This window comes from Seriola dumerili, unplaced genomic scaffold (assembly GCF_002260705.1).
Source record: "Seriola dumerili isolate Sdu_G_001 unplaced genomic scaffold, Sdu_1.0 BDQW01000169.1, whole genome shotgun sequence".
NCBI lineage: Eukaryota > Metazoa > Chordata > Actinopteri > Carangiformes > Carangidae > Seriola > Seriola dumerili.
Window position 1 is genome coordinate 1,743,331 of NW_019174424.1, and position 20,902 is coordinate 1,764,232.

Genomic DNA, 20,902 nt, shown 5'->3' on the forward strand with positions numbered 1-20,902 from the left:
AACAGGGAGGTAATCTGGAAGGATGTCGGTGGGGAAAAAGAATTAAAAAATGAGGCAAATTTTAACTTTTGGCCGATGAATCCCCACCACCAAAAAATAAAATAAAATTTCCTCAGTACAGTTACATTGAATTTACTTCAGCAAAGTAACCTTCTTCAGATAAACGACACACTTGCTATTAATGTCAAACATGCGCAAAGCATTTTTTTTTTCAGATCAGCATCAGCTAAAATAAAACTATAATTTGATCACAGTGTTGCATGAACACAAAGAGGGAGCCCCACAAAGGCATGGTGGGGAAGTAGGTCAGTGACCTAGAGTAGCGCACAAGTTGTACTAGAGGAGTGGGGTAATATTAAAAGCCTGTCCGCAAGCCTGGTAATGATGGTGATGGTCTGTGTTTGTATAATGGTGCATGTCTTATTCACTTGCTTGGTCGATTTTGGAAACCTGTTGGTGATGCACAACAGGTGACTGAAAGAAGCAGAAATTTGGAACATCCATAAAAACTGTGTGATCGTAGTTTGTTTACATTCTACGCGTGCTAAGCTGTTGGAGCAGAATGGATGAAGTGCCCATTAACCACCATATGGGAGGGGGTGAGAGGCTCATGTGACAGTGATTGGCCAGTACAGTGCAAGATTGAGACCCGGTTGCATCAGCACCTGCATGAAGAAGAAGGAGCAAGACATTGTCACACAATCCTTGAATCTAAAATAACCACAAACAGTTGTGAGGTAGAGGTCACACATTGCTAGTGTTTTATTGGGCAGTTACATACGTGCATTAGGTCAAACAAAAATCTGACCATTAGTAGTAATGGCAGCAGATGGCACAGCCAAAAACAGACATGAGACCCACCAACAGAAAACAAGCCTGTGTCCACAATGTTTTCACTAAACACTCTGTCTCCCCAGTATTAAAAGACATTCAGTAACCATTTTGAGATAGCCACAATTTCGAGGAATACATGTTGCTGTCAAGACTTAAGCTTCATAAAAGCAAGTAACACAATAAACTCTGTTACAGATCCAGAGATAGTTAACACACAAACACAGAAAAAAATTCCCTTTTAAAAGGATCTCCTGTTACATTTTAGTAATAGTCTTTGTTCAGCCTGCATCGTTAAAGTTTTTCAAAAAATGACACAATGGTTGATTGTAAATTTAATGCTATTATCTCTTATCTGGTAACCACATTGAACCTATGTAACCATATGTAACCATACTGCATTAAAGAAAGTTAAAGCATTAAACATGAATTTTATTATTATTACTATTATACATTTTTAAAAATATTTAATCATAATGATTACGTAGACATAATATTTCCCTCCAGTGGAAGGACTACACTGTAAGTAAGTTTGATTAGGCTTTTACAACTTGCGTTTCAAATGGTCTGCCTCTGATTGACAAGGCTTTTGGTCTTAAATGGATTGAATGGGGAAAAAAAAAGAATCTTTTAAGAGCAATGTTAAAACAAAGCAGAGCATCAGCAAAAGATCTGGAATGAAGACAGGATTGCTTTTTACCTCAAAATGTGATCTTAAGTACACCAAAGGCAAACTCCAATCAGAGCTACTTTGCTTAAATCAGTCAATCACAGAAATCCTTGGCAGCTGCTCCAACAAGAGCAGATGGATCATAGCAGAATGAACACACACTGAGAATGAAAATATGTCTTTGACTGTGCAAATCAAAGAAAGTACAACTGTGTTTGTTTGCTGCATGCTTCAGCCTGAACTACAAAAAGATGCAGTGGTACAAGGATACAAACGTTTTTTTTTCTTACATGATCTATAAAAATACAATCAGGGGATCAAATAATACATAAACCTCTCTGCCTTCTGGATATCACTATGAGCCAATACATTTTAACCAGATACAGAAACTAAAATTCCTGTATTTTGAGGTATATAGATAACATAGTATAGAGTAAGTGAAGATCTACCTATATGAATAAATCCTTTACAACAGCGCATTATTGTTAGATATATTTTGCGTCTTATAGTCAATTATGATGCTAACGCTAAGTCGTGCTGATAATTTTAATGCCACATTTTATCTTGCAACTTTATGCAATTTCTAATACTCTTAAAAGGTTTTACAATCATAAATTTGACAGTTCATCCATCCACTTCTGTGTGAACAAGCGCTGCAATTACAGTTAGAAAAGTTATGTGCAAAATGAAGTCAATCTAAAGACTATTTCCCATCCCCTAGAAAAATAGTAACCATCTTGTAAACACAAAGGACAAAATACAGATTTGTTTTTGCTTCAAAGTGCACAGACATTATAGCAGGGGAAGGAAAATGTTCATGATCCCTTAACATTTACAACACATGAATGTAACTATTGTTTGACAGGTAACATTAAGTGCTAGTTGGTCATTAAAGCCTTCAGTCTTTGGAATGGCTAAACGTGTTTGCAGCTGATTAAGATCATATTCCTCTCGGTTATTTTGCTGAAGCTTTTCAGAGGACTGAAAAGGTTGATGGGAAATATTCCATGGGCATGTTCCTTCCCCTCAGCCATTCGAAATACATAGCAGAGAATCTAAACTAGTGCTTTTTAGTTTTTTTTGTTATTCCCTTTGGTTAAAGGAATGCTGGCATACACTCATCACAATTAGCAATGATTTAGCTGTTATATTCCCAGTTAGCAAAATTTGCCTGCTAACATAGCTCTTTTCTCTACACTGCTTGAGGCAAACTGGGTAATAACACACATAGCTATTTCACACACATCAGTTTTAAAAGCATGACTAGAACTTTAACTGGAGTACTTGTAAAAAAAAAAAAAAAAAAAAAAAAGGAAAAAAAAAAGAAAAGAAATGCATGAACCCACCATAACCACAGCGCTAGTACATAGTACAGAACAAACCATTAAAACAATAAATGCATAAATTAGCAATTAGCTTAATGAAATAAAACAGCACAATATTGTCCTAATTGTATGCTTTCATATTGACTCAATGCATGGACCTGCAGTGAGATGTTCAATGAATCTCGCAGTAATATACCACATTTTTAAACCACATCAGACAAGTTAGGTTGTCTTCCTTTGGTGGAGTTTCACAAATGAGATGCAGGGCTGCGAGTAGTACATCCCACACTAACAGATTAATACATCCATATATAGTTTAATGTAACACAGTAGTGCATTGTACACATGTTGGACCTCTGAGCAACACTGGCATGAGAATGACTTGCTGTAACACTGCCAGTCAGCGCTGAAATGGGAATGGAATGACTGTTTGGGGGGAATCATGTAGGGTGAGGACCTTTAGATGCACTGGAGAGACATCAAGGTTCTCTGACAACAGTCTACAAGGCAAAGAGGGCATCTTCTGTCCGTTCAGCCTTCTTGTGGGAGCCACCTGGGGCTCGGGCTGGGTGAGCGGGGTTAGCTCCGGGGGGAGATGGTAGGGTGTCTGCCACCTTCGCTCGCTCCTCCAGGAACTTATCAAACTCTGGAATAAACAAATTGATTTGTCTCAAAGTCATGTACAGTTGAAGGCTCATCATTGTTATTTAAATGAATTAGTGGAGGGGAGAAAACTAATACAACCTCCCAAACATCTGAGCTTGTGGAACATATGTAATTGTTTACATTAATTGTGAGTCTGTACCTTCACTCGTCACCCCCTCCTCGGCAGCATCCCCTTTCTATTAAGAGGAAAAAAGTCATCAGATAATATTCACATTTTGACAGAAACGATAATTAATTGAGTTGTCTATTTCATAAACCTTGGTATACCGTGGGCAATACAATATGCCGATACACAAACGCATCATACAACTCAAATGCCTGTAAAGTTCACACAAACTGAGACAAATCCATACAAGCCGCTCATGAAGGATCCGTCGATCATGCATCCTTCATACTCTTTTTATAGATGGATGCAAAAAGAAGCCTTCTTGAGCCCAACTCCACAACCTTCACATGCATATGTTAAGTAAGATCATATCATCCGTTTAAACTTGACTATCATTAGTGCCATGTTAGCGTATGAAAGCCAGACCTCACAGTAAACTGTTATATGTCAATCACTGGTGGAAACAAATTAGATAACAGTGAAGGAAAGGACGTGATGTTAAAGAAAACTAAACTTTAATGAATCCAGTAATACGAGATGGATGGATGAAATGTGCTATTTAAGAAAACAAAACAAAACAACAACAAAAAAAACCCCAACATACAAAAAAAAAAAAAAAAAAAAAAAAAAAAAAAAAAAAAAAAAAAAAACAGGGTAGGAGAGAAAGAGGAAGAAGGGAAGAAGATATAAATCAAGGTAAAGAAGTCTCACCACGTCGGCACACAGCCACTCCTCTATGTCATCCATGACAGAGGACTGCGATACGGGGATCTATGGAGCAAAGCCATGGACAAACCACGGGGCAGCACCAAAGCCACACAACAGACACCCAACCCGACAAGAAAAACAAAAATTGTAACACACACACAGACACACAGACGCACACACACACAGACGCACACACACACACAAATAACAATAAAATAGGAATCACCAAAAGTTCAGTAGGGAAGATGATAAAAATAAAACAAATCAAAAATGAGAACAAAAAGAAAAATTTGCTCTGCCAGCACTCAACCCCTCTCGACTCTGTGCTCTTACTGTTTTATCAAGTGCATCAATCTGCTGCTCAGCTGTCTTCTATGAGAGCAGGAGTTCCCAGGTTGTGTATTGTTCTCATTAGTTCTGTAGAGCTGACATGGCTTAACAGCTGCCGACTAATGTCACACAGCAGCGTTAATTATTCCACATCATTAGTTAATTAGCAAATCGCTAGAATGTGATTAAGAGATTGATTGGATGGGAAAAGCTGAAAGCACAGGGACCGTTGAGAGGCAGGGCAATCCCACGGCAAACACATACTGTACGTGGAGCACACACACATACACACACACAAACCACACAGGGCGCACGGAGCATGAGCATTGCTGCATGGCTTGCAGTGCCTGTGATGATGGAAGTCATGTTAGTGTGGACAGTGCGCCTTTGTGTTTATGTTGGTGTTGGACATCCAACGATCAGGACTGCTCAGAAAGGGAAAAGGGGAACTTTTATCGTGATTTAAGAAACTTTATGTCCATCCATAATCAGTAACAATTACTTGTATGCTTTTTGTTTACAAAAGCAGAGAAGCAAGGAAGTTCATACTTGGGCTGTCACAATATCAGATTTTCACTACTTGTTTATCGTGGCCGATAATGATATTATTGCAATATCTCTAGAAAATTAAAATAATAATGCTATTAGTCAAATTCATCTTCAACTTTGTTTATTGTGTGTTTTGCCCCTCAAATATGAGTGTAGGGAGGTGGAGAGAGACTGTACAAAAATGTACAAAAAGAACAATTACATTTAGGATAGTGAAAAGGCAACCAGATGAACTGACAAATAAAAGATCCACAAGGCCTAACATCTGCCATCATGATATTATCATATGTGCATTGTTAACACAATATCGACATTGCATTTTTTTAAATATCAGGACTATCGTCAACGCTGGTATATCACAACACCCCTAGTTCATACAAAATTTTTAAAAGTCTAGTTCTCCACAACCTTTCACTGCCTGTTTAATGAACTAAAGTCCACTGTTGATGTTGACCTGATATCATAGTTGAATAGAGAGAACAAGAACCCTTTTCCTGAGGCCCTGTTATACACTAGAAAAACACTGGTGGGGCTTTCCTCATGAGATCACAGTTGACGCAGTGAAGGAGCAGAGCAAATCAAAAGACAGGCCAAGGCAGTGGGGCAGTGAAAGTCATTCACAGGAAAAAAAAGCTGTGAGTAAATGTAGAAAAGTACACAATAGGAAGTCTGTCCCTATCACGACTCACAGGAATTACACTGATAAAAGTTCAAAGTGTAATCCTTTATACTCAAGCATTCACAGTCATACCAGCAACTGCATTGTTATACTGTTACAAACATTACATCTAGTGGTTCATCTGTTAGTTGATCTATTTCTGTTTAGAGTGAGACATGTGAGGTGGTCATTAATAACATCTAATGTATTATCTAAGATCCACAGACCGTTAGAGAACAGCTGACAAATACTCACGACTACACAGCAAACATTCATTCTCATACTTTTTAATCCCATATTATCACTCCTTTAACACTGTTCATCATTGTTGATATGACTTTGCTGTGTAGCACAAGTATCTGTCCTCCTCTGCAGTTTTAATGTGACTGTTTAGAGATGGATCTAGCTGATGGATGCTCCTGGGGACCAGTTAGACTCATTATTTCATCCATAAAGACGATAGCTTCAGGTGGAAAGCATCAGTAATGGGTAGTGTTTAGTGCCCAAGTCAATAAAATACAATAGAGGTGAGCAATATGAATAAAATTTTATATTACCGAATATCATGATAGTTCATTTTCTGGAGATTCAACTTTTTGTAAATGAAAAAAAAAAAAACAATGCAGATGAAAGTCTGCTTTTGGCTTATCCGGTAAATGAAATACTTGACAAATCAAGGTACTTCATCAGGAAATTCAGTATTGCCATAAAGCTGTTCTGTTTTTTGTTTTTTCTGTAGTACCTTAATACAACCAATAAAACAAATATTAAATAGATGGATACCTCAGGAGAAACAGCACAGTGAGATTAGAACCAGTTGACAAATCTCAAACATCTCACAGTACTTTCATATTGCCCAACACTAGAGTATAACATCTGTACTAGATATGGAGGTGGATGCTCTTAAGGAGAAAAACTTTAATTGTTCTGGTCCTCTTTGAGCATTCCAGGACATAGCAGTGAGATGAGGCTGAAAATGAAGTGCAGCTTATGAGGACTACGGATGATGCCGGAGAAAGTTGAGAGCAAGGGTGACAGTGGACATGAGGGAGGGGTAGGAGGACACACTGAGGATGGAGTCCTCACCATTCCTTGGGTAATAAGCCAGCTGTCTATGGGCAGCTCCTGATCTGCTGGGTTATCATCCCCTTTTACCCTCAGCTGAATCAACAACAGAACAACACCTTACACAAGAGAAGAGAGGTAGCAGGCCCTCACCACAGCATAGCATACAGTGCAGAGAGAGAGACAGAGGAGAAGTCAAATATGCAAGAGACGATTTTCATTTAAAGAGAAAAAATAAAGAGAAGAAAGAAAATGGCGAAAGGTTCATTCCATAAAGATGAAAATGACAAAAATAAAAAGGGGAAAAAAGACTTTGAACTCCCTCAAGTAAAAGTACTGTAGGAGAAACAGGGCACCTGAGGTAACTAAAAAAGGGATGGTATGCGCAATCACCGCTGTGTGTGTGTGCTTGTGTGTGTCTTTATGTGTGTGTGTATGTGTGTATGTGTATGTGTGTGTGTGTGTGTGTGTGTATGTGTGTGTGTGTGTGTGTGTGCACGTGTGTGTATGGCAGTTCAAGTTTCAGAATCATCTGTGTACCTAGTGATAACCATGCAAATATATTGCAAAGTGTGTTCAGACAGGGAGAATGGCTGAGAATATCTTGAAACTAGCATGTGACTTCTGTTTGATTTTCTGTGCAAACTGTGAAGATGAACAGAAACTGGACTATGAAAGAGCTGATATCCAATTTGCAAAACCTGATTCCATGTTTTTTTAATGAACTACTGAGACTAATGTTTGCCAGGATAAATGCAAAAAGTGACAACAGTTTGGATATAGAAACTCAAGTTAAGATATTTTGCACCCATTTTGAGTACCTTCTCAACAAACTCATATCCGTGCTTATTACCTAAACTGCTACCAAAAGTGATAGATTTATTTTAGCTGGTCAAAGCTAAAAATAGTAAATCCACAAACCTACAACTCTGTTTGGTCAAAGTTCAAGTATCACTTCACACAAGACAAATATCACTGTAAACCCATCACATGCAGGGAGTGACCGAGAGCTGAGGACAGACTGGAACAGGAAGCCCTATCAGCCATGTTAAAAACACAGCACCTACACTCCATACACTTGTATGGGTGAAAGCTGTATTCAACGACATGCTTCAGTGTACTCACGCCTCCTGTGTTCTGCTGTCTCACATCCAAAGCTGAGGCCAGGCCGCCCAGAGCCTGAGGGTCCTCATACTTTACACTGTGAGCAAAAACATAAACATAAACAAACATAAAAAGATATAGCACTGAAGCAGCACAATGAAAACTTAAAAACACCAACACAAATTTTAATTATATTTTCATTAATTAGAAAATTTACATATTTTTTTATTAATACTTATTTTCATTAGGGGCCTTTTGTTATTTTAGTTCATACTGCCTCAAGAGTGGAGAAAGGAAAGGAATTGTGTTGAGAATAAGGAGAGTGAAATGCAATAAAAGGTGCCCGATTCAAACCGGGGATGTTGGGAGTTATGTGGGTGAGAACCCTGTGCCCCCAGTCACCACAACAGATTAACATCCTCACTCCTGAACATATTCAAAGGTCATTCTAGGAAGTAATAAAGGAGGAACTACCTCACTTAAGAAGGTTGTAACGGCAGGTTAAGGGATAGTGGGCATATCAAAGAAAAAAGAAAAAAATGTGTACACCATTACCATCACATCTTGGAGCAGACAGTGTAAAAGTGCCCAAGGGTGGATTATATTTCAAATATTAAAGGTGGTTATGAATAGCTATTTAATTAAAATAAATGTCACCCTGGATAACAACATGAGAGGACCTGGGCTGCCCCAGAAGCAAAATGAAACCCAGACCTACTTTTTGCGTTGTTCAGCCAGAGAGCTAGTCCTGGTCTGGGCAAACATGTCAAAGTCATCCTGGTTGCGGCCTGAAAGAGACGACAGGGTGCCGGTAACGCTGTCTGAACCTACATCTGGCGTGAGATAATGACCGAGCAGAAAAAGGAAAGGAAGATTCAAAAATGGAGACAGAAAGATCTTAAGAAACATAACAAAAGAAGTGAAAAAACGTATGCAATGCAGATTTATAGTCTTCATAATCACAGATATCTTACACTTCACAATAATTCTGTTCAGCATGGTGAGGCTGCCTCTACTCCGGTAAAATAAAGAGTTGCAATACATCTAAGCTTTACCCAGAATTCCACAGCATGCAAGGGCTTCCTAGAAACCACCAGGGGAGCTAGCAGTAGTAGCAGTGAATTATGTCGCTAGGCTTATTTCCCATTAGCAGCCAGATTATGAGCCTTTTTTACACTCTGCTGCTTCTCCATCACCAGGTCTGCAGAGACTGGGGAGGAGGGATGTTACAGGTCTGGTGAGAGTAAATGTATGTGTATGATAGCTGGAATTTCGAAGTAAGAAGTATGTGCAGGTTAGCAGGCTTTTTTTTATTGAGTAGTTTGTGTACAATATTTTTCCATATAACACTGGAACATCGACTTAAAACCATACTGTCCTTACCAAGGCCAGCCAGCGCAGTGGACAGTGACGCTGTGGTGGGGTTATGGGCTGGGGAGGCAGTAGCTCCAGCAGCGGAGTTGGGTGGAGGGCTGGATGTGATCCTGGGCGTGACCACAGCAGGGGAGCCTGGGCCCAGGTCTATCAGGTTGTCCTCTGTGGCCTCATTCAACATCTGGCAGGGGAAAGATAGAGAGGTGGCTGTCAACAATAATGAATGGGTGAAGTATGCAGTAATTTAGAGGTCTTGCTATGATGAAAGAGTTCAGCCGGCAAATATAGATGAAGAAAGCTTATAAGTTTGTTGAGCAAATTATATTACAGAGTGTTTTTGTGTCTTTGTATACGGACAAAATATTTTGCAGCTACTGGAATTCTACAGGATTGATGGTTTTACACACGGTGGGTGAATAGTTGTGGATTGGAGGCTACGCACAGGAACAGTATTGGGGGTTGAATAAGCAGTTGCACAAGACTTCAAATGTGTGAGTCAAGAGCACGAAGGACGGGAGAGAAGGACATATATACTATCTAGTTTCACATGGTGATACTAATGTTGACACGTCATAGGGGTCAAAGCATTAGTTCCGTATAGAAGATGTGTTAACATTCATCACTCTGTTCATCCCCGCACAGTGGCTTGGATTGAACGTGGTAGTGGTGTCATACTTGCCTCCGTCAGCTAGCCACAACACAAACAGACAGAGCACACAGAAAGATCAACAGAATGCAAACACAAACAGCTATGTGGGATGCAGCGAGAGATGCCCCGGTCCTCTGGCGAATGACTGATACTGGCAAATGTACACTTTAAATAGTAGATTGGAACTTGTTCTGCTTTACTCGTCCAATTTCACAAAGCTAAAAATGCAACCCACTTGCAAAACCTAGTACTGCTGCAGAGGAATGTGTATGCTATTATAATATATAAAGTAAATTGTAATTATGAATTCAGATGCTAACATGGTAAAATAAGTACAACAAATGGCTATGTGGACTGATTTATGTTGGAAATATCTAGCCTAGCATCCCTAATGCTGGAAAATTGCCACAGGCAACGGAGCTGTATTAAAATATAAAAAATGAAATAAAAAAATAAGAAATTTTCTGAAAACATGCTAAAAGCAAATGGAAAAGAGGCAATCCTAAGAGAGAAATTTGGTGTTTGATTTCTGCTCTTTGCATGCAGAGCTGCTATTGATGGTACTTACCCCGTTGTTCTGTGCAGCTCTACCCGACCTGTACCTCTCATACCTGTGAACAGCACAGAAACCTTTGAATGTCTTACCACATGTTTTGTGAGGTTCAAATGCTTACGAATCTTTCATCTTCAGAAACCTCATGAAAGAGACATTTTAGCAGTTTGAAGCCACAGAATGTTTAAAAAGGAATGAGTTATGCACAGTGCTTCAAAGGAGATCTCTAACTCTGAATGTTTAGACTTGCTCAGAATGTAATGCCAAATCTGTGTTGAGCATTTTTTCTCAAAATATTCATTGATATCTTGAGGTATAATCACATCTAGAGTATCATCTTTAAACTCATGGTTTGAGATGCAGTTTGACCAACAATTATTTATCCATTAAACATATTGGCCTAAATCTTGATCTCACACATTGGGACAGCAAAAACATCACGCTCAGCTGTTGGACAAAAATCATATTACCAACACAGAGAACTTTAAGATTACAAAACAAAGTTCTGATGAGGTAAAAAAAAAAAGAAAAGAAGAAGAAAAAAACGAAGACTGTCACGTCTTTTCTGCCCTTGTTTTGCTCTAAATTCTAATTGATTGATTGACTGTACCTCTCATATCGGAGGAAAATGTTGTTGAGGTCGTCGTTGACATGTAGCAGCTCCTCGGTCACTTCTTCATTAGAGACACGTGAAATCAGCTCAACCACTCTCTGCTGCATGGCCCTGCATGTCCTGTTCAGCTCCTTGATATATTGGCACATCAAGAGATAGATCAATGGATGAACTGATAAATCAATAGATAAAAACAGAAACAAAGGGAGATGGTGAAAGAGAGGTGGACTGACAAATAGTCAACTGTTTGTTGACCAATGACCCAACTCTGTATTAACAAATCATTTTGTCATATGGCTGAATTTTGAGAGTATTGTCCAAATCTGGGGAAATTCACTTTACAATAAATGTATATCTTTTATAAGGCATTCAGTGTTGAATAACTCAGAAATCTTTGCTCAACTGTTTATAAATTCTTTAAATGCTTTTTTTTCAGTAGCAGCTGGGAAAAGTCAAAAAGGTAGCACATAACCATAACAACTGGCATAGGTTCCTTAGCACAAAGCCAGATCCTTGCAGCTAACCCAAATACCTGAGAGGATTTGGTCTTAGGAGATTAAACTCTACATGAGTTTCTATACCACCGTTTAATTGCCAATTCCAGGAATTTACCACAGCCAACTAGCTCTTGATAAGTTTTAGGCGAGTTGAGCTTTTCCTCTGAAAACTAAAGACACCACTCCCCCTAGTGGCTGCAAATCGTACCAACATTTTACAGCTGTGCCGTGTTACAAAGCTTTTTGCTTTCTGAATCATATAAAGTATCTTTTACAATGTGGGGCAATGCATACAGTAACTTCATTTGCATGAATCTCTATTCACAGTGTTTTGTGAAAGAGTGTGGATGTACGTGTGATTGGATTTGCCTTGATTATTTAAACTACTTTAAATCCACATTAAACATGAATCAAACCATCTCCATAAATTCGCTCTTATTTCCACTGTTGTTAACAAGGATGATTGTCAGGCTAAATATAAGCAGTAATGTGTGAAGAAGTTACATGTATGTGGTTAAGATGGAGCCCATAGTGTATTCATCTAACCTGCAGCAGTTCTAGGTCAGAGGCATCTTCCTGGCCGGGGACCATCTCTGTTAGCATCTCTGACATGACTTTAATGTTTCCTCTCACTACGTCCAGCTCACTACGCAGCCGGGCAATCTGAAAGAAAAAATGGTCAAAGGTCATTTAGGACTCGTCCAGTGTCATCAGTGCAACAGATGTTCTTGAAGGCAGCAGACTGAATGGTTGTGAAAGCTTGTAATCTGCTTTGAATCATGCACGGAATTACTGAACTCTGGATAAATCTGCTTTATTGACTGACTCTGGTGAAATGGGCCGTGTAAATAAATGAAGCTGACTTCACTTTACTGGCAACAAAGTGCAGTGAGAAGTTAATATAACTAGTCACCTGTTCAGGGGTTGCTGTGATGGGGCTGGGCAAGTTGGGGACCTGTGTGGCAGAGGCAGGGGTTGGGGCAGGTTTAGGAGCCCCGGCAGCAGGTGACGCAGGGGCTAGATATTTGATCATGGCTGGGTCCACCTCAGGTGTACCCTGGAAGAAAAAATAGCCCTTTATGATATTGCTGTGTGAATATACATGTCCTTGTATGTGTATTTCTTTCTGCTCACCCTCTGTGGTGTGTGAATTGGAGACAATGCGTCCAGGTCTGCCATTGGGAATTCAATGCCTTTCCTCTTCAGTTCTTCATAAATATGGACCACCCCAGTAAGATCAGGGCTACTCCTGAAGGCATCAGCCCATGCCTGCCCCAACACACACACACACACACGCACACGCACACACACACACACATTATAAAGTGCAATAAAAATGAAGAAATAAGAAGTCATTTTATCATTTCAAATCACAGTATCAGTACCAAGAGCTTTTTTCCTGCCTTGTGTGCAAATCCTTAACAAAAAAAGAAAAAGGATCTCTTGCATCCTCCCAGACATACAGTGCACTCACTTTTCTCACTGAGAAAAGTGCCTCAAAGAGGAGTGTCCCTTGAGGTATCCTTCAACAAATCCCTATAAATATTTAGAGGACAGCAGAAAGAGAAACAGAGAACACCGCCTGTTGGCTGAGCTGACCTCAGGTAACTGGATAGCAACACCAGAGGCTGCAGTCTGTGGTACAGCACCTGGGAGGTGGAGCATACAGTGCCCACCTGGCTTCCCAGAATCCAGCATTGACTGATAATAACTACCAAAAAAAAAAGCAAAAACAGAGAAAGCTCCAATACCTGTATGAGCGACAGCACTTTGTCTTGTACGATAGTTGGAGGATTGGTTTTGGGAGAGATGATTTTGACCAAAACACCATCAATGAAATCTCTGTTGGCCACCTGGACATGAAACCTGTGACCACAGTTCTTCACACATGTTTCCAATACCTGCAGAGAGGGAGAGGATTAAACAGAGATAGAAGCCTGACAAATGACAAAAAAAAAAAAAAACTGCAGAGGAGGAAAGTTTGTCAGTGAGAGGCAGCAGAGAAAGGGAAGACTTTGCTCTCTGGTGTTCACAAAACATCTCAGTCAGGATGCTTTCATCACACAGAGGGGCTTTTAACTAGCAGAGCTATCAAAGATGTGGGTGGATAAAAATTGAGAACACAGCTCAAAAGGCATGTCCGCTATAAAGAAAATGAAAGACAAGTAATGTCAGAGAGATAAAAACAAGCGAGACAGTGGCTAGGCGAAGAGACGCAGTGGAATAAAATGGCCAAGAAGACAAGATCAGGAGAGGTCAAGTTTAATGCAGGGTGCAACCTTTTAATGTGGTGTACAAACTGAAAGGCAACAACAAAAAGGCCAAACGTGGCCTCCAGAGAATTAAACCATAACAAAATGTTCCAAGGTGCAAAGCCATTTTTATGACACAATGCCCACGGACACGTCTGGTCAATTTAACACAAGCTTTGCACTAAAAAAAATCCAGCTAATAGTAAGAAATTCTTACCGTTAGCGCCAGCATCACTTCTCTGTAGTTCTTGTTGCCACTGAGTCTCTTCTTCAGTGCCCGCATAGCATCTTTAGGCCTTGAGGGAAACAGCAGAGAAGATGCAGCTGCATAAAGCACCCCAGCTGAGAGTAGGCATAACATCTTTGACTTAGGAATAAATGATTTTCTGTGCCACAATAACACATGCCAGTCGGTCTGTCGGTGTAACTGTTTGACTAAGACAGAGAAGCATCGTCACACCATCTGTTTCTCTCTTTTCTCTCTGCATGACTATGTGTTTCTCTCGAGGCGATATCAAAGCCGTCCATGTATGAAGAGTTCAGTTCAGGCTGGCTTTCTGCTTCAAACGACTCGTCTCTTCACGGCAGATAATAAACTTTTTGCACATTTACTGAGTTTTCATTTCTATCTGTCTTTTATCTATCTATAAGTGGATGGAGAGAGAGTATGAAGTCTGACATATAGCTTCCCCCGACAGTTCTCTGTATATGTGTGCTCAGTGAATATACGCGTTATATGAATATATATTAGACTTGCCTTTTGTGTTTTTTTGATTTTGGATGGTGCATCTATTGTGTTCTGAAAACACACAGTAGCATGCGTTAAGGCAACAAAGTCATTTACGTTTGCAGAACCTGAAGTCCAACTCTGGAGCAAACCAGACATTGTCAAACTTGCTGAACGTCTTGAAGACAAGATGTTCTGTGTTCTGTGACACTGAACTCCCTCTCTCTCTCTCTCTCTCTCTCTCTCTCTCTCTGTGTCGCTGTGTGTGTGTCATTGTGTGTGACAGAGAGGGGCCCATGTCGCATGCCAACACAATGAGTGTGGGTAGACGTGAAGAATGTGAAAAGCAGGGGAAAGAGGACAGTGATGAAGGGAAAAATGGAAACACACAGATTCATAAAAAGTCATTTTACATATTCTTCCCCAAGAATACTCTTTTTCCATAAAGGTGAACAACCTCATTTCAGACTATGCAAGTGTCTAATTAGTATGTCCTACAGTAACTGTTAACTGAAAACCTTCTCTCTAGGATACATTAACCACATATGGATTTAATGTGTTATGGAAGAAAGTCACAAAAGTGCTAAATAAGTAGAGCTATATGTTTTATTGTACATGAAAATTTTAGATTGCCATCATATGCTGCAGTGTGAAACCTGAGTTGTTGCAGTCAAATGAAAATAGAATTTGCAGCATTTCTATTCTATTATATTTATGTCTAAGTCTCAAATTTCATTTCTAAATGCTCATGACAGAAGAAGCTTTTTTGATGAAGTCAGTTTTGATTGTTTCGTTCTCGCATTTGTAGAATCTGTCTCACAAGCCATAGCAGCCAGGGCATCTTTCAGTGTAGAAGACTGGTATAAGAATTTCATTCATTCAGTCATTCATTCATTCTGCCAGTGACACCTAAGGAAAACAAAAGGCTTTCTGTCATGTGCTGTCTGTTGTTGGAGCACAGTTGTCTGTATTATTTGCTCGAGTCCCTCAGTCAGCCAGTGTGTGGTAAAACAATGCAAGTTCCATTATAAACCAATGTGGGACCACAAGTCTTTCTGGGTTAAAAGACCTCACAAGTCCTGCAAAACACTGATGACATGAAGTGCTTATATATACGCATATATTATAACCCAACAATCATGAATTCCCTGAAGGTGCAAAAGCTCACCCCTCGTCTGTCTCGTTGATGATATCACAGATTTCCATGTTGAGGGTCCAGTCCTCATTCTGGAGGCCTCCATCTGTGGCCCTCTCTGAAGGAAAACAAAGAGTTCAACCAGAATATTAATTACATTTTAATTCACTGTAGGCTCCACTGTAGTGTTTTCTATACAAAGTTAATGTTTGAGAGGTATTAGACATTATAACATTTTTCATTTGACTCTAATACTGATGGAAGCTGGTGGGTTTCTGCACACATACAAATTGTTTACAACTCCACATAATGTCTTGGTTACTCGACGACCCACACCAGCACTGTGGCTGACACTGAAGAAAAATTTTGTTTTGATACCCGATCCACTGTTTTGCAACGCGCCAGCTGTCTCACTTGCAATGCATGATGATGCTTTTTAGTCGGGCTTGGTTGTTGCCTGCACTAAAGTCAATGCTCATTAATTAAAGCAACCAATGGTTTATATAATGTTGAGAGCAGAAACTGTTGTGTAAGCAAGTCAGCATGTGGAGACAGACTTCTCTCTCTCTCTTACTCTGCCTAACTTTTTATGTCCTTATATTACTAACACTATATGAACAGTTTGAGTCATCACTCAGTTAAATAGATGCATATGTCTGCACTTTAAAGCTGCTGAAAATTTGCCTTCAAATGTATTTATGTCTCTGTAAACTTATATATTTACAGTATAACCAACATGAGCCACAGTTAAAGTAAAAAAAAAAAAACATCTTTAGGTATTAAGTATTAAGTATTTAATACTCAAAATCAGACTCTGAACACAAATTCTGATTGTCCCGCCCATCCAATAGCTGATGACCACTGCTTTAACTGAAGGATGGACATAAACTAATGAGCTTACTTGTGTTTCTGAATTTCCTGAAATGTACGATAACAAACTGACCATCCATCTCTGATCATGTTAAGACCAGACAAAAAAGATATTTGCTTGAAGAAATATCATCAAGCAAATGCAGCTACCGATCTACTGGTAGCAGTGTTAGTATTCAGAACAGCGCCACCAGGACTTTAACAGCAGATGGAGGAAAAGTTTTCAGGGCCTTTCATGTCTTGCCTGGATGTATTTTCTTGTATTTTTCTCTGCTGAGAATTTATTTATTTTTCGCTGCATGTAATTTGGGAAAATGATCAATAATATATATAGCTATAATACAGCTACATATAGCTATAACATGATAGGATGTCCTGCAAAAATCTAATCAGGCTGATTGTTATTGCAGTTATGAATTGATATGAACATGCTTTGTTAACAGCATGTCCAAGCAAGATCCATTAATAGTGTAATTGAAAACAAATCTCTGTTATACGTGTTGGGATGAAGTCTCGGTTTGAGGATCAGGAGACAAATCAGACAATTCTTCATTCCTTTAGCTTTCAGAACACTATTATCTCAGAGTCTCGCAAGAAACTCCTGTGCTATAAAATATCGTTCACCACCACCTGTTGCTCCAATGCCTCCAACTCCAGGAAATTAACCGACAGAACCAAACAGTCAGCTGGAAAGTGGAAAGCTAACATCTGAGGAGAAAGTGAAGCTGACTGTGGGTATGATGTGTCTGTGTACTCAGTCATAACTTATATATCAGTTGAAAAACAGAAGCCACAGAGACCTGCTCTCCCCTTCACACTCCGCCCTACAATTTAATAGCATTTTGGCAGGAAATAATGTGATCCAGACAGAGAGAAGCTCCAGTGATGAACTGGCACTGCAGTCATCAATGCGTTCCTCGCTCTGTCTCCTCCTTCCTCTCCTGTCCCCCAAATCCATCCATCATGTCTGTGAATGCTGATATCTTTTAGGATAGCAGTCATTGGGGGTGAGAAAAAGGTTTTTTTTTTTTTTTTTACAAGAGTTTTTTTTTTTTTTTTTTACTGAAGCAAACTGTGACCAAGATCCTGTGGCTGACAGTCAATAGATTCTCATTAGACAATTCCTGAGCTTTGACAGGAGGAGCTCCTTTTTCTGGAGCCCAGAGGCCCTGAGCAGGCTGTCATGCCCTGGCCAAGAGACTCTCACTGGGCCATCTTGCCTTCCTTTTGGGAAGCTCAAAGTTGGACAAGCTTCATAGCCATGACTTATTCATGCTCTACCTCCCCTCTCTAATCAACTCGTCACAGACTGGGAAACCACTGAGACAGGTATCTTTGCTGGGGCACATTCCCATCTACAAACACTCGACAAAAATAGAGAGACATAAAGTGAATCTCGTCATGAGCAGCGTTTAAAAATAGTGTGCTGTGTCTGGGTGTGCAGTATATATGACTTGAGTTTGGAAGAATTAACCAGCCACTTCCACTAGAATATCCCATGTAATCTCCTCAAGTGGATTGTCAGGTCGAGGAAGGGGCAGAGCAGGGTTGGCAGAGGAGGAAAAAGAAAAATCTGAACTCTCCATGTGAAATGAACTACAACGACCCTGAACAATCAGAGCCTTGCTAATGAAGTTGAATGCCCGCTGAGTGCATGCATTCGTGGTGTTGTGTCAATCCCCCCAGTCCTGGGAATAGACACCACTCCAGTGAAGCCAGTCGATCACATGGCTTTTCCAGTGGCAGGCTGTGCCACGCACTGCCAACAAAGCCACAAATCTCTGTCCCTCTCTGGCCCCATCTCTCCATGTTTTGTCCTTTTATAACTCTTCCTTTCTCTACACATTTTCCACTCGACCTTATCTTTTGTCTTTAATGACTTTGCTCGCTTTTTCCTCTTCTACATACAGTATAACTGAATTAGTTGTTTGACACCATCTGCTTGCCAAAAGCTGGCTGTAAATTCTGGTTATGTTCAGGGCTTTTTGGCACAGAATTAACCAGCATTCATGAGACATTTGTCTAGTTGAATACTGGAAGAAATTCTTAAACTTTGAATTTTAATTTTTGTATGATATTCTGAAAAAGACATTCAGTGGATACTTGAGTTGTATAAAGATGACAAATGGCAAATTGACCAATAGACCCATGTCTAGCCCTGGTCATTTCATTTATCACAGGTGCATCAAAATTTCTTTCATTTCAATCAGTTAAAATTTGCCAGTGTTCTTCTGTATTGTCAATTCCACTTAATGAATGACAGAGTGCATTGCTTTAGCTCTCTGTACTAATAGCCCCTCACCACTATACTTACTGTGCCTTGACCATGAAGCTGCAGCTTGAATGAGAAAAAAAAAATAACAGAAGCATAGCTTGAACTTCCCCTCATGTGAAATGGTAACAAAGACATATGCACACGTGGCACACACCTGCATACATCATTCACCACCTCTAACCCCTTCTCAGTCACTTAGGAAATGAATAATGCCCTCATGCACCAGTCTCTGTCTCCCCAGTCTGTCTCATTGTGTCAGGTAAATTGATCCCTTGCCCTGCTGCTGTGCTGCCACTGCAACAGCCAAACAGATAGCTTGCTGTAAAGCTCTGCACAGTGCAGCAACTCAACCAGAGAGATCAGGATGGAGACACAGGCATCTCCGTCAAATGGGGAAATCCAAGATATGCTGCATACAGCCCACTACATGACCTAAGAGGACCTCTGCAGAGTAAAATGGTAGAAACAGAGCTCACAGTTGGTGCCTGGGGGCCATCTTGGCCAACATAGCACAGAGCAGTTGACCGGTGGGTGGTAACTCAGGCCCTCTAACTCAAAAAGACTTCCTTCCTCCAAACTGTTTCTATCCACTGGCATGAATGAGCTTAACGAGATTAAAGCAGTGCATGGTTATCTAGGTTCTATCTCTAGTAAGTGAAAAACAAGTGGAATAAGAAATTCTGGAATCTACACAGACATGCCTTGTTTATAAAAGAGCAGCTTGCCCTGTGAGAACCAGAAAAAAAATGTAATCAACAAATGCTTCTGTAACAGCTGTTGCATTTACTAAAACATAAACATAAATCAGGAGTGTGACAAATTTGTGTTTGGTCCACATCTGTTTTGGGGTTGAAGTACACATTAATAAAACAGGGAGGAAATGCTACATAAAAGCCTGAGGAACGTTTACACAACTTAACATAAACACCGGCATTAGAATTCAAATCAATACTGTTTGGAAATAGAGAGGGTAAAGACTCAAGTCCATGTAGGAAATCAGCTAACAGAACCAAAGATGGTGGTCCCTCTATAAACAGGAGCAGAACAGTAATGATGTTGTAAAAAAGGTGTAGTATGGTGGGTGAGATTCACCAAAATCACTGAGCCTTACTGGATTTAATTAAACGGATAGGGAAACAAAAATAGAGAATCACCAGACTATGCTGTTACATTATCAAGCAAAGATTATTTTCTGAAGCTCTCGCAGAAAAGCTATCATCATCATTTCATCCTCATCCTCTCATGATAAAGGCACATCGATGTTGGGTGTCAACTGGCCTGGGTCAGAGGTTGCTTAGCTCTGAGCAGTTTTCAAACAATAGGCAAGATGCAAAGATAGATGTAACCACACTAAAGGGATGTGGCAAGCCACACGTCTTTCTTCTCCGCTGCAGCACGAATAAACATCATGGTACAGAGCCTTAAGATTTAAAACAAACACCAACCTGTCAGCCCACGCAGTGAGGTCAACTATTGTTCAAGAACTTAAGGAAATACTGAACTTCAACATAGCTGAGGCTCCACAACCCACTTTAAGCCGTGTCATTACACGCCCATGCAATGCAGCCTCATTTCTTTTTTTCCTAAAAACTGCACTGCACTGTCCAAGAAAACACATAGTGATTTAGCGTAATGACTTGTGATTACAGCGGACTAAGTTTGGTAGGTTAGCAGTCTAACATTAGCGAGAAGCTCAATCCAAGTAGATGACGTTTGCTCCGATGATGCTGGCTAGCTCGCTGTTTCCACTGGCGAAACCTTAAATAAATCCTTGCAAAAAAACACCACATTTTTGTCCACGCTCAAATTCTGTATGGTGGAGGAAGTATCACATCTCCAATAAATGATTTCAAGGCTAACGTACCTATACATTGGCCCACAGGAGTGCTGTACGGATTGCCAAGTAAGAACTCCATTTTGACAACAAACAATCCGCTCGGGGATG

At 40.0% G+C, this 20,902-nt stretch overlaps 1 protein-coding gene across 3 annotated transcripts; it reads right to left on the minus strand.

Moving 5' to 3' along the window:
* Window positions 1–738: 738 nt before the first annotated feature.
* tom1l2 (target of myb1 like 2 membrane trafficking protein) lies at window positions 739–20,882 on the minus strand. Of its 3 annotated transcripts, XM_022752357.1 has the most exons (16): window positions 20,822–20,880; window positions 15,846–15,930; window positions 14,168–14,246; window positions 13,450–13,599; window positions 12,833–12,967; window positions 12,612–12,755; window positions 12,245–12,361; window positions 11,199–11,332; window positions 10,604–10,646; window positions 9,396–9,567; window positions 8,731–8,845; window positions 8,034–8,109; window positions 6,930–7,004; window positions 4,310–4,369; window positions 3,632–3,668; window positions 739–3,472 (listed from the first exon to the last, which is right to left on the minus strand). In XM_022752357.1, the coding sequence occupies exons 1-16, from the start codon at window positions 20,871–20,873 to the stop codon at window positions 3,327–3,329; spliced, it is 1,620 nt and encodes a 539-aa protein (XP_022608078.1). In that variant the 5' UTR covers window positions 20,874–20,880; the 3' UTR covers window positions 739–3,326. The 3 variants fall into 3 exon arrangements, with proteins under 3 accessions (XP_022608078.1, XP_022608077.1, XP_022608075.1); XM_022752356.1 differs by lacking the exon at window positions 6,930–7,004 and having other exon boundaries at window positions 20,822–20,882; XM_022752354.1 differs by lacking the exons at window positions 4,310–4,369; window positions 6,930–7,004.
* Between the last annotated feature and the right edge of the window lie 20 nt (window positions 20,883–20,902).

Coding starts and splice junctions, on each gene's coding strand:
- tom1l2 (XM_022752357.1), bottom strand. CDS start 20,873: ATGGAGTTCTTACTTGGCAATCCGTACAGCACTCCTGTGGGCCAATGT. Junction 12,362..12,611: donor TCACAGCAACCCCTGAACAG/GTGACTAGTTAT, acceptor TTTTTCTTTCAG/ATTGCCCGGCTGCGTAGTGA. Junction 3,669..4,309: donor AGTGGCTGTGTGCCGACGTG/GTGAGACTTCTT, acceptor TCCTCTTAATAG/AAAGGGGATGCTGCCGAGGA.